Source organism: Antechinus flavipes, chromosome 2, assembly GCF_016432865.1.
Source record: "Antechinus flavipes isolate AdamAnt ecotype Samford, QLD, Australia chromosome 2, AdamAnt_v2, whole genome shotgun sequence".
In the NCBI taxonomy this organism is placed as follows: Eukaryota; Metazoa; Chordata; class Mammalia; order Dasyuromorphia; family Dasyuridae; genus Antechinus; species Antechinus flavipes.
The window spans coordinates 339,757,261-339,771,468 of record NC_067399.1 but is presented as its reverse complement, the minus strand read 5'-3'; the positions used below and the strand labels follow the sequence as shown (position 1 = coordinate 339,771,468).

General features: G+C 37.4%; 1 protein-coding gene across 2 annotated transcripts in view; it reads right to left on the bottom strand.

The window, feature by feature from the left end:
* Positions 1-1,708, bottom strand: part of ARG2 (arginase 2) — a 40,171-nt gene extending 38,463 nt beyond the window's left edge. Inside the window, exons 1-2 of one of the 2 annotated variants that reach the window (XM_051977879.1) lie at positions 1,351-1,708; positions 281-353 (exon numbers count right to left, since the gene is read on the bottom strand). In XM_051977879.1, coding sequence (XP_051833839.1) covers positions 281-353; positions 1,351-1,461 — 184 coding nt within the window. In that variant the 5' untranslated portion in view covers positions 1,462-1,708. The remainder of the gene's footprint in view (positions 1-280; positions 354-1,350) is intronic. The other variant, XM_051977878.1, reaches the window with a different exon arrangement.
* Between the last annotated feature and the right edge of the window lie 12,500 nt (positions 1,709-14,208).

The window sequence follows — 14,208 nt, the reverse complement described above, 5'->3', positions numbered from 1 at the left end:
AAAGAAGCCAAGTAAACCACTGAGAGTTCTTCCTTTATTTTTTGATCACTTAACCTGAGAGAAAGCAATACTGCATACATTAACAATTTGGTTCAGGTCTGCTTCAAGTCCCTGGCATTAAAAGGTGCTAATGATTACTAGTGTTGAAATGTTATCTTTAAAGGTTTATTTCAAATTGAAGGCAACAGTAGATTTCAGAGGAAATGACCTAGGTTGCCACATTAGTTTCCACTTGCACTGACTCAAAGCTTCCGCACAAATGCAAACCACAATTACTTACCCAAGTTGGAGAGCCTTTTCAATAACCCTGCCTCTCTTATGGCTGCAGGACCATGTTCTACTCCTCTTCGCTTCTGTCACATAAATACAAGAGATACTGATTTCAAGTTGGGAATGAAGATACAATCTGAAAAGTTAACCTGTACTTCAATGCTAGTTAAATTATTTAGAGCACTAAATCCAACCCCCCCCCCCAAGACTTTATTAATTCACCAAAGGCTAGGGTGCAGGGGCAGAGAGATCCCAGAATTGGAAAAGTCAGGTAAACATCATTACGGATATTTTCACTTTGAAAAGAGCCACAATCAATATCATCACAGAACTTCAGAACTAGGGACCTTGGAGATGTATTTAGTTCCATTCATTTTAAGAAAACCGAGACTAGCAGGGGGTGGGAGGTGGGGGAAGGAGTGTAAAGCGACTTATTAAAGGTCACAGAGCTAGGACTAGCTGAATCTTCAATCTTCCCATTCCCAGGACCGGCTCTTTCCTCTACCCCGCCCCTACTTTTATCTAGAGAACAAAACAACCTCTCCCTATGCCAGTTGCACCTTCCTGTCTTCTCCACTTACTGATCTTCTAGGTCAACGCCTTCTCCTTTCTAAGATGAATTCCCTTCTCTGCAACCCCGAGCCTTAAATCCTCACTAAGTGACTGATTCAGGCTACCCGATGCTCTTGGGGTGGTGGTGGGGGAGCCGCCCATTTCTCCTTTTCCAGCCCCACTGGAGAAACCATCTCTCTCTCTCCAACCATCCCTAACAAGGGAGATCCTCGTGTTCTCCCCCGCCTTTCCTCCGAACTTGGAATCCCTAAAGCTAAAATTTGCCGGCTTCACCGCGCCCTGTATGCAGCGTTCCACTCCCAGGAAGACCCCACGTGCTCCCTTCCGACCCCCTTCCCAAAGAGCTTGGGCTCGGCTTCACCCCTCCCCCCATCTCATCCCCCAGCGGGAGACTCGGTAAGGTTGCCCGCCCTGATGCTCCGCGGAGGAAACCCTACTCCGGTTTCCAGGAAGAAGGGGGAGGGGGTCCTGCCCCACCACAAGCCCCATCGTGGAGTCTTCTCTCACCTGCCCTTTAGAGAACGGGGCTCCGATCACAGCCACCGAGTGAACGGATTTCTTGAGCACAGAATGCCCTTGTTTCTGAAGAAGCCTCGAGAGCCTGCTTCTCAGAGACATGATCAATACCAGGCCAACGACTCAAAGAGCTACGGGAGTAGGCAGCGGCTCTTCTTTATATCGCAGAGACCGATCCGTTTACCTCGTTTCGGGTACCTCCGCGAGCCGGTAACACCCCGCCCCCTCCCAGACGCGTCACGGACTCCGCGCACGAAGTCCCGCCCCCAGCTGGCCTCCGGCACACCTTCTCTTCAATCCCCGCCCACCTCGTGTACGAGTCCACATTCGTTTTGGATTTACTCCACCCTCCTAATCTGGATTTTCTCCAGTTTCCAGCCCCTGACGTCACAAAGGCCAGTAAGCGCTGTAAACCAATAAAAGAGCAGCTGCTGGGAGGTGTGTCTCTTCTGGGAGGCGGGCGGTTCTATCCTTGGGCCTGGGTGGGACGGTTTTCAGACTCCAGGTTGCCAGGTGGTCCCTTCCATCTCTGGAGCCAGCGTGGCGCGGTCGCTAACTTGATGAGGAAGCGGTCCTGGACCGTTTTGTTAGCCCGCCATGCGAGTAAGCGACCAATGATTCCTACCGGCCCAATTTAGCCTCTTCTCCATGCTCCAGGACTTCAAGCTGCAGATCATGGTTATGATGGAAGCTGCCCTTTCCCAACTAAAATGGTGTGAAGTTGAGGGGCTAAATATTCAATAATCTTAAATTTCTATCAAGTACTTTGCAAGTTTTGATCGTTCTTTACTAAAGTCACCAGTACTTGTCTTACTCTTTCTGGTGAGAGTTTTAGCTGTTATTCTGTTGTGTTCTCGGTTTTTTCATTAATTTAAAAGCTTGCTGCCTCGCTCAGGGTTTCACTATATATTCTTTTTATTTTCTAAATAAATTATTCTTGATATTTATACTCTCCCCCTATCCTGTTCATGAGAGCTGAAATTTTAAAAAATAAAAAAAGTTCAGCAAATAAAACCAACAATAACAACAAAACTCTTCTGCTAAAAAGGGGGAAGGCGCCATTTCTACTGTTTGGAGTTATTTCATCATTATTTTTTCACAGCATTCAATTGTTGTTTCCTGTTACACTGTGATAGTCATTCTGTATATTATTTTCCAGGTTCTGCTTATGTCACTTCATTTGAGTTTTTCCATTATTTTCTGTATTATTCATATTCTTATTATTTTATATATGACAACAATAGTCTATTAATCCATGTTCCACGATTTGTTTAGCAATTCCCTAATCAATGAACACCTTTAGTTCTTTGAAACCATTACACATGCTACTATAAATATTTAGATGCCTATGAAATCTTTCTATTATTGCCCTTCTTAAGGTTTATGCCTAGCAGTGAAATCTCGAGTCAAAAAATTTATATAGCTTAGTGATTCTTTTTTTAATTTTTTTTATTATAGCTTTTTATATATAAAACATGCATGGGTAATTTTTCAACATTGACCCTTGCAAAACCTTCTGTTCCAATTTTTCCCCTTTTTCTCCCCACCCTCTCCCCTAGATGGCAGGTAGTACCATACATGTTAAATATGTTAAAGTATATGTTAAATACAATATAGGTATACATATTTATACAGTTATCTTGTTGCACATTTAGAAAGAAGGTAAAAATAACCTTAGAAAAAACCAAAAATGTATAACTTAGTGATTCTTTTGCATAATTCTAATATTACTATCCAGAATGGATTGGTCAGCATTCTTTTAAGCAAATTTCTTAGAATCATAAAACAATAGTACTGGAAAGGAAAAGTACTAGCCATTTGATCCAATCCACTCAGTTGTAGCTACGTGATTCAGTGGACTTTGAGTTGGTGAGATTCTAAATCCAAATCTTGCCACAGATACTAGCTGGGAGATTCCAGGCAAATCAAGATTTTCTCAATCTCAGTTTCTTTGTTGTGTGGGGTCTAGTGAGATAATGTAAGGGAAGTACTTAAAGTGCTTTATAAATGTTAGCTATTATTTTACAAAATAGTTTCAATTACTTGTCTTTTGGCATGATTAGAACTGGAATACTGAAAAACAAACTCTACTACACCAATCTACTTTTCTGAATGAATGAATTAAGAATTCAACAATCTTGTTTGTAAAAATGTATTGTTGTTCAGTGTTTTTCAGTCTTGCCTGACTTTTCAAGACCCCATTTGGGATTTTCTTGGCAAAGATACTGTAGTGGTTTACCATTATTTTCTCCAGATCATTTTACATTTGAGGTAACTGAGGTAACTTCCCCACAGCTAGGAAGTGACTGAGGTGAAATTTGAACTCAGGTCCTCTAGCTTCTGGGCTCAGCACCTAACTGCTCCAAAGGTTTAATAACTCATTGGTGATATGGACATTTTAACCATAGTCTGACAGCCCTAGTTTAGAGAGACCACAAAATGTTATGTCCCAATTAAATAATTTAAAATAAAATAGTTCCCACAACTACTGGTAGATTTTATTATAATTAGTGAGAGTCTAAACATAATCCTTTTGCCACTGAGCTACCCACATAATTTATAATCAGATCCTCAATTCCAACTCCATCTCAAAGGGAAGAAATCAAACTAGTTTTCTAACTGGGGCCTGACACTATTGCTTACTGGGAAGGAGGCAACAAACTCCTCCTGTGAGGTTAGCAAATTCTTTATTCTTTTGCCTTTTCAAATCCCTATGATTCAGAGTGGAAGACTGTTTAGGCAAAAACTCCCTACTTACCCTCCACCTTTCTTTTCCTTGCTCCCTCTCTAGTCAATCAAAAGACATGGTCTCTCATGTCAACAGAATTTTAAATGTAGCACAGATTGGACTGGTCTACATGCAAGTACTTCCAAAATAGTCCTTGCCATCAAGCACCTTACATTCTACCAGGCAGATAGAATATGTTTATAGATGGTATAGGATATGTACAAAATAAATGGACAGGGATATAAAATAAATACACAGTGTTAGGACACTAATCAAGGGAGACGGTGAAGATGATCAGAAAATTTCTTATCTTGAAGAAGACATAGAATTCCAAGAGGCAGAAATAGGAAAAAGTGCATTCTAAGCATGGGGGAATACCAAGCCTGGCAAAGACACAGATATAGGAAGGACATGGAATATCATATATGAGAAATAGCAGAGGCCATGTGTATGGGAGTAATATAATAAGCCTGGAAATATAGTTTGAAAACCAGTGTAAAGAGCTTTAAAAAGCCCAAGAGAAGACTTTGTATTTGATCCTAGAAGCAACTGGATACTTCAGATCGAGGGTGTCAAGATGGTAGTTGGAGATATGGAACAGGTAAAGTTTGGAGTTCAGGGGTCAGATTTTTTCCCCCAAAGACCATACCTTAAACTCAAATCACTCTGACTCTTATTGATTGGCCAACCCTTTTGTTAAGACAACCCCTCTTGGTCTTTCATTTGGCCCCGGTTACTTCAGAGTAATAGCCGTTGTTGTTTTGCTAGTAAAATCCTGCATGAAGAAACAAGCTTTTAAGTTAATGAAAAAACTGAGAATAACAGATTAAACTGTCACCAGAAAGAGTAAAATAGGTATTGGTAACTTTAGTAAAGAATGACCATAACTTGGAAAGAAGTTGATAGAAATTTAAGATTACTGAATACTTAGCCCCTCAACTTCATATCACTTTAGGTAGAAAAGGACAGCTTCCATCATAACCAGGATCTGCACCTCTAAATCCTGATTTTGATTTCTGAATCTTCCCCTCCCAGGTAGATTCCTGTTTTTAAAAATTAATAAAGTAATTATATATTTAAACTAAGTTAAAAAAAAAAAAGCCACACTTTGCCTCATTCCTTTCTTACTAGTTTTAATTACTGAATGGATCGTTGCTTCAGTCAAATTAAGAACCTGTTACAGGCCATGTAACAGGCTTAAAAAGACCATGATCTAATAATACCAGACCTAAAACTCTATTATAAAGAAGCAGTCATCAAAATCATCTAGTACTGGTGAGTGGTGAGTCAGTGGAATAGGTATACAAGATACAATAATCACTGAGTATAGTAATCTACTGTTTAATAAACCCAAAAACTCCAGCTTCTGGGATAAAAATCATTATTTGACAAAAGTTGCTGGGAAAATTGGAAAATAGAATGTCAGCAATAGACCACAATCTCATATCCCATACCAAGATAAGATCGAAATAGATACATGATTTAGGTGTAAAGGATGATAGTATAAGCAAATTAGGAGAGCAAGGGATAGTTTACCTGTCAGATCACAAAAAGGGAGATATTTATGACCAAACGAAATAAACATTGTAAGAATGTAAAATAGATAATTTTGATTCCATTAAATTAAAAAGGTTTTGCACAAACAAAGCCAATGCAGCCAAGATTAGAAGGGAAGCAAAAACCTGGGAAACAATTTTTACAGCCAGTGTTTCTAATAGATCAAAGCCTCATTTCTAAAATATTCCAAAGTAGAGAAATGAGTCAAATTTGCAAGACTACAAGTCACTTCCCAGTTGATAAATGGTCAAAGGATATGAACCTACAATTCTCAGATGAAGAAATTAAAGCCATTTCTATTCATATGAAAAAATGTTCTAAATCACTATTGATTAAAGAAATGCAAATAAAGACAACTCTGAAGTACTACTACTTGGCTAAGATGACAGGAAAAGATAATAAATGTTGGAGGGGATATGGGAAAACTGGAACATTAATTTATTGTTGGTGGAATTGTGAATTGATCCAACCATTCTGGAGAACTTTTTGAATAGAATTTGCAACTATGCCCAAAGGGTGGGAAAACTCTGCCTATCCTTTGATCTAGCAGTGTCTCAAATCATAAAAGAGGGAAAAGGATCCACGTGTGCAAAAATGTTTGTAGCAGTCCTTTTTGTAGTGGTAAAGAATTGTAAAATTAGTCAACTACCATCAGTTTGGGAATGGTTGAATAAGTTATGGCATATGAAAATAATCAAATATGATTGTTCTATAAGAAATTATGAACAGGCTGATTTTAGAAAAGCTGGGAAAAAATTTATAGCATGTCTTCTTGGCAATTCAGTGATCCAAAGCAATTCCAATAAAATTTGGATGGAAAATACCAACTGCATTCAGAGGGAAAATTATAGAGACTGAATGCAGATCAAAGCATACTATTTTCATCTTTTTTTTCCTTGTGATTTTCCCTTTTCTTCTGATTTCCCCCCCAACATGACTCATGTGGAAATATATATTAAAAAAATGAATGTACATGTATAACCTAAAAAAAAATTTTAAATTAATTTTTAAAAGGCCATAGTCTCCCACTGCATTAGGGCCATCTCCAGTTCTGATCTATATCTTGTCATTGGACCCAGATTGTTCTGGAGGAGAAAGTGAGGTTAGTGACTTTGCACAGTCCTCCCTCACTGAAATCCAATTTACTTGCATGTCATTATACCTCCCTGATATCATGGTCATCTTCTAAAAATGAAGGACAAACAAAAACTTCAGTAAAATATGAGGCAAAGTCCCTAGCTAAGAAGGGAGGAAAGTAAGGCAGGAAATGTGAGGGATTTGAGGAGAGTAATATAGGAATCAATTAGGGAAAAGCAAAATGATAATTTTGCTCTGGTGGGGGCTCAGTCAATATTAGATAACATAAATTAGTCATGGTCAAGGTTGACTTAGTTGGTGATTTCTTCCTATTCTGTTCAGCAGTCTGAGTTGAAGTTAGGAGGCAGATGGTAGGAGTAATCCAGGGTTGGGATTTTGCAGAGAAAGAATGATAGCACAGGGGAACAAGGGCAAGACCAGGGAATAGGGTAGATATAAACTGATTAAGTACAGGAGTGAGATTCGAAGGGGAAGAAAATAAAGTCTATGCAATCTTTCTGTCTTCATCCTCATAGGAGTATGTGCCTAGCAACAGGATTTTTGGATCAAAAGATATGAATGCTTAATTTAAGGGTTTTTTTTTTTTCAGTTTATTTTTTTCTAATTTTTCCAAATTTATTTTTTAAGGAGTTGTTTTCTTCAGTATATTTTTTCCACTTTACCAAATTTATTTTTTAAGAAGTTGTTTTCTTCAATCTATATTTTTTCTATTTCACCAAATTTATTTTTTAAGGAATTGTTTTCTTCAGTCAATTCCTCCTCCCCCCAAAAAAAACAGACTTTTATAACTCTCCTGCATAGATCTCATTTCTTTTCTCCATTTTCTTCTTCTCTCTTTTAAGATCCTGTTTGAACTCTTCCAAGAAAGCCCTTTGAGTTGGAGATCAATTAATATCCTATTTTGAGGCTTCACCTGAAGGCATTTTGCCCTTGCTATTCTCTTCTAAGTTTGTGCTCTGATCTTCCCTATTTCCATAGTAGCTTTGTATGGTCAGAGTTCTTTTTGTTTTTTTGCTAATTTTAAAAGGTTGAAATCTGCTCCTAGGTCATAGGAGAGATTGTCCTGATCTTCCTCTGCAGGGCAACAGTGGCTTCTCACTGACTGCACTGGGGTAGTGCTGCAGGCTTCCTCATTGTGCCTGGTAGGATGGGTCAGGTCTTGCTGATTATGCTAGGGTTTGAGAGGCTCACAATTTGCCTTCTATTATTGCATAGACGATCTCACAGCTGGTTTGCTGATCTACTGGCCTTCTGCACTAGGACAGTATGTAGGCTAGCTAGAAGCCTCCTACTAGATTGCCTTCCCATGCTGAGCATACCCAAGCCACATCTGTGCAGATTCATATTTCTCTTTAATTGAGGCAGGAGTTCTTTTCTGAACACCTTCCAAGATATCTTAAGCTGGAAAACTATTACATTCCAAATCAGAACCAGTGGCTTCTGTCTCGCCAAAATCCTAGATCTAGTGTTGATTCTGAGGGAAGCTGGGGGGAGCTCAGGCAGTGTCTTGGCTTCTTTCTCTCAACTTGGCTCCGCCTCCATTGAATGTTTAATTTAGAAAAGTCTTCTCTTGAATGAAAAGTTTAAAACAAATATTTGCAAGGCAGTGTGCCACATGGTGATACAAAGGTGAAAATATTCAGAGTGTATCAATGTGAGAGATATTGTAGAGGTAGATTTAACAGCCCTTGGCAACATAAAGTATAGAGCAGAGAGCACAGTCATCATCGTCATCATAGTTAAATATAGTATTTAACAATTCTATGAGACAACATGCTGTTATAAGAATCTGAGTTCAAGAGAGAGTAAGTAAATTGCCCAGGCAAGTCTGTTTCTGTCTGAGGAAGACTTCAAACGCAGATCTTTCTGACTCTAAATTCATTACTCCATCCATTGTCCATCTGAAGATAACTAAAGTTTCAAACATGAATTACTAGGAGGAGGTTGGTTGGGGATGCTTTAGTTCACTAGAGCTCAGGAAATAGAATAGGGCTGGACATAAATGTTTGGGAATCATTTATAAAGAGGTGTTAACAAAAACTACAGGAGTAGAGAAGATGAACTACAGAAAATGATCAAGGAACTGTCAGACAGATAAGACAAATAAGAGATAGTAGTGTAAAAAAGTCAAGGGAAAGAGTTTAAAGGAGAAGTTCATCAACAGTGCCAAATGCTGCAAAAAGAACAATAGGATAAGGACAGAGAAAGAAAAAAAAAAAACATTGGATATGGCAATTAAGGGGTCAGTGGATTAGAACTAGAAGTTTCAACAAAATAAATTGACAGGGAAAGCAGATTGCAGGAAACTGAGGAATAAACAGAGCCACAAAATTTAGATTACTTTAATAATAAAGGGGGAAAAAATTAAAATACTTTGAGTGCTTTACAAAGTCACAGGAAGGGAAAGTAGATGTTGATTTTTAAAATTAAATTTTAATGATATTTTTGTTTTTATATTACTCATTTCTGGATACAGGCATATCTCGAAGATATTATAGACTCAGTTCCAGACCACCAAAATGAAGTGAATCTCATAATAAAGTGAATCACATGACTTTTTGGGCTTCCCAGTACATATAAAAATTATGTTTATGCTATACCATAGTCCATTAAGTACATAATAATTTCTATTGCTAAAAAAAGGTAAATTATCTCAAACCTTGAACAAGTGTAATATTTTTGCTGGTGGAGAATCTTGCCTTAATATTGATGGAGATGATTGATTAGGGTGATGGTTGTTGAAGGCTGGGATAGCTGTGACAGTTTCTTAAAAAAAGACAGCAAAAGACATTTGCAACATTGATTGCTTCCTTTCACCAAAAATTTTTCTTTGTCATGCAAAGCTGTTTGATAGAATTTTACCTACAGTAGAACTTTTTTCAAACTGGAGTCACATACCTATGCGTATTTGTACATCTCATTATTTTATCACCAACACTGTCTTCCATTTATTTAACTGCTACAAAATTTTGTGAATGCAGCCTTGCAGCAAACATTGGTATTTAATAGACTAAACTGTGTGATTGTAAGAAGAAGCCGACAGAATTTGAGAGTGATAAAGACAATGATTGGTTTAGAAAGCTGGACTGATCGTTGACATATCCTTTCCAGGCTAAAACTCACATTCAAGAAAAGTGACTAAGAGGCAGGGCAAAAAGACTATCAGAAGAATTAATGTCGGCAGATTAAATTTAATTAGTTAAGTGAGTTGCCCAGGGAGTTACACAATTTGTGTCTAAGGCTAGATTGTTGTAACAGTAATAGCAATATTGTTCAAAGAGTAATTGAATGATTAAATTATTCTGGGTAGTATGAACATTTAATTACAAAGAACTTATGAAGGAAAATTCTATCTACCTCCAAAGAAAGAATTTATATATGTAAATATGTAGAGCCCCACATGTATATCTATATTAAATACTGGCCTTCTTTAATGTGGGGTTGGGAAGGAGGGAACAAGACAATTCAGAACGCAAAATTATTGTAACAAAAAAAAAGTGTTTTTTTTTTGTTTTTGGGTTTTTTTTTTAAGAAAATAAATGTAAAATAGGTTGGGAAGGAGGGCACTAGAAAGAGAGATTTCAAGTAGATAGTGGTGTTTGGATCCATATCTGTGATTTTACTGGTATAGGGGATTCCCAGAATGGAAATTTCCTCCACCTATGCAAACAGCTCATCTGTATTTTATAATCCTAAAGTGTTACCTGGAATAGCAAAAGATTAAGTGGCTTGTGCCTTCTCACAAAGCAAGCATGTGCCAGAGGTAGTATTTGAACCTAGATCTTTCTGAATTCAAGTCCAACATTCTACTGACTATCCCTGTGCTATACCTCTATTATATCAATGAGCCATGCATGGCTTGTTCTGCCATCCCTCTAAATTTACTAGACATTTAGATTTTTTCCATTTTTCAAAAATTATGTTATACATGATACAGCTATTGATATCTTGGTAGAAATATTGCTTTAAAAACAAGTTAAATTCTTGGGGTATATTCCCAGAAGTGGATATGATTAATTTTATGGTTCTTCTGTAGGGTCAGATTGCACTTTCTAAATACATGTACAATATTTCCAAGTATAAGTTTTTAATATTCATTTCTTTTTTTCCATTTTAAAAAATATTTTATTTTATTTTATTTAATAATAACTTTATATTGACAGAATCCATGCCAGGGTAATTTTTTTTACAACATTATCTCTTGCACTCGTTTCTGTTCCGATTTTTTCCCTTCCTCCCTCTACCCCCTCCCCTAGATGGCAAGCAGTCCTATATATATTAGATATGTTGCAGTATATCCTAGATACAGTATATGTTTGCAGAACCGAACAGTTCTCTTGTTGCACAGGGAGAATTGGATTCAAAAGGTAAAAATAACCCGGGAAGAAAAACAAAAATGCAAATAGTTCACATTCGTTTCCCAGTGTTCTTTCTTCGGGTGTAGCTGCTTCTGTCCATCATTTATCAATTGAAACTCAGCTAGGTCTCTTTGTCAAAGAAATCCATTTCCATCAGAATACATCCTTATACAATATCATTGTCGAAGTGTATAATGATCTCCTTGTTCTGCTCATTTCACTTAGCATCAGTTCATGTAAGTCTCTCCAAGCCTCTCTGTATTCATCCTGCTGGTCATTTCTTACAGAACAATCATATTCCATAACATTCATATACCACAATTTACCCAGCCATTCTCCAATTGATGGGCATCAATTTCCAGTTTCTAGCCACTACAAACAGGGCTGCCACAAACATTTTGGCACATACAGGTCCCTTTCCCTTCTTTAGTATCTCTTTGGGGTATAAGCCCAGTAGTAGCACTGCTGGATCAAAGGGTATGCACAGTTTGATAACTTTTTGGGCATAATTCCAGATTGTAATATTCATTTCTTGTAAAACTTTGTGTCCCAATTTTTCTCTTTCCTCCCTTCTTCTCTCCCTAAGACACCAAAGCTTTCTGATATACATTAAATATGTGCAAATTTTTGTTGTTGTTGTTGAGGCAATTGAAGTTAAGTAATCTGTTCAGGATCACAGTTTGGAAATATTAAGTGTCTGAGGCCGGATATGAACTCAGGTTCCCCTGACTTCAGAGCGGATGCTCTATCCATTGCACCATCTCCTGTCCCTGTGCAATTCATTTAAACATATTTCCATATCTGTCATGTTGGACAAGAAAAATCAGATCAAAAGTAAAAATACTACAAGAAAGAGAAAAAATAACAAAAGTAAAAATACTAAGCTTCAATCTACATTCAGTCTCCATAGTTCTCTCTCTGAATGCAGGTGGCATTTTCCATCACAAATCTATTAGAATTCCCTTGAACTACTATATTGTTGATCAGAGTTAATCATCATATAATCTTCTTGCTATTGTATACATTTTTTCTCTTGGTTTTGCTCACTTCACTCAGCATCAATTCATATAAGACTTTCTAGGCTTTTCTGAAATCAGTCTGCTCATCATTTCTTATAGAACAATAATATTCCATAACTTATTCAGCCATTCCCCAACTGATGGGTATCCACTCAGTTTCTAGTTTCTTGTCACTACAAAAAGGGCTACCCCAAACAGTTTTGCACATGTGGGTCTTTCCCCCTCTTTTATGATCTCTGTGGGATCAGAGTAGACATACTCTGGATCACAGGATATGCAGAGTTTTATAGCTCTTTTGGTCATAGTTCCAAATTGCTCTTCAGAACAGTTGTATCATTTCACAACTCCACCAAAATGCAGGTGTCCCAGTTTTCCTACATCCCTTCCAACATTTATCAGATTACACTTTGAAAAGATGGAATCTATCTGGAAGTCCCATTTGTAATGTCTGCATCTACTTTCTTTTCATAGTTCTACCAATACTGTTTTTTGTGCTTTTCATTTATCTTTGTCATTTTGATGAGTCTGAGGTATTACCTTAAAGGTATTTTAATTTACATTTTTATTGGTTATTGAGGATGAATTATTTATAATTTGTGTTCCCTCATTTGTGAATCTTTCATCTCTTTTCATCACTTATTCATTGGAGACTGAGTATTGTCCTTGTATATTTATTATAAAGGTTTGTGAACTTTCTGATTCTAATTTTTTTTCTGGTAAATATGTGGCAAATTCCACATACACCTCACGTAATCTCCTCCAAAATAAACCAACCCTATAAGTACAGTGAGAAAAGCTCAGGAATTGATCTCAGGAGATTGGATTCTAGGTGTATAAGAGTTATTATACCACTCTGAGTCTCAATTTCTTCATTTATAAAATTGGAATAATACTTGAACCACTCACTTGAGTAGTACAGTACAGATGTATTTTTTGAGTATTTGAGAATTGTTTTGAAGAAATGAAGTTGACAATGAGGCATTACATAAGTGTAAGGTTATCTTTATTCTTAAGGATTAGTTCTGCTTCATTTCATAATGCCTTCATGTCATACAGTAATAGCATGTGAAAATTTGCTATACATGACAACAGTCACATAGAACAAGAGCAAAATGTTACCCTGTAGGTAATAGTTATGTTGGAATGCCTTAGAGATCTAGGAATTTCTAGATGTAGGCATTGAACCTGGCTAATAAGAAAGATCTGAGGCTTGATATTAGGAGAGATCCAAGGTAAGGTCAGTAAGAGAAGGTATCAGGGACCTGGATAATATGGATGTTGCACACAGTAGAACAGAAAGCCAAGTGTAGAGCGCTGGAACTCTGAAAAGGTGTACTTAAATCTGGGACAGCAGGGTATTTATAGGTAAGTACTTATTCAATGTGAGAGAATGGTTCTCTAAGCATATACTTAATGTAATGTAACGATGTAATCAATCTAGTTAGCATATACTTAGTATAATATGGTGATGTAATGTTCTACAATTGCTCATTGTAGTTGTGGATGCTCAGTATAGGGTAGTGACATAATCGTACTGAAGTATTTAAAGGGAGTCTCACTCAGAACACTGTCGGCCACAACTCTCAACAACAGCTCTCAGCTGCAGACACAAGAGAAGACACCAGATTCCAGGCTCCATCTTTGACTGGCCACGTGGCCCTCCTACCTTCTTCACTCCTCCACTAAGACCAAGGACTTGGGCTAGTCCTAAAGTCCTTCAGAAAACTAGTCTAGACTTTACAGCCAAACAGGGCAAAAGAAAGTTGCAGGCAAAATGGAATTCTTGGTGGCAGGGAGATCATATAATTAAAGAGCTGAGTCAAAGTTGGAGAATCTAAGGGGGCCTAGGGCAATCTTAGAAACTAGTAACTATCTTTAAAAAAGGAGGTAATTGTGCTAAGTAAAGCTTCTTTTGAAGAGATGCCATTTAACCCCTTTTAATGGACAGTTCGTGTTTTTTGAAGGTGATGAGTTTCAGCTGCCCTCTATTCACGGTCAGGGAACCAAAAATGATGAGGTTTGAATCCCCTCAATTCCCAGTAGTGATGAGGTTAGTGACAATTAAGAGAGTTGTTTAAAATCCCCTTTT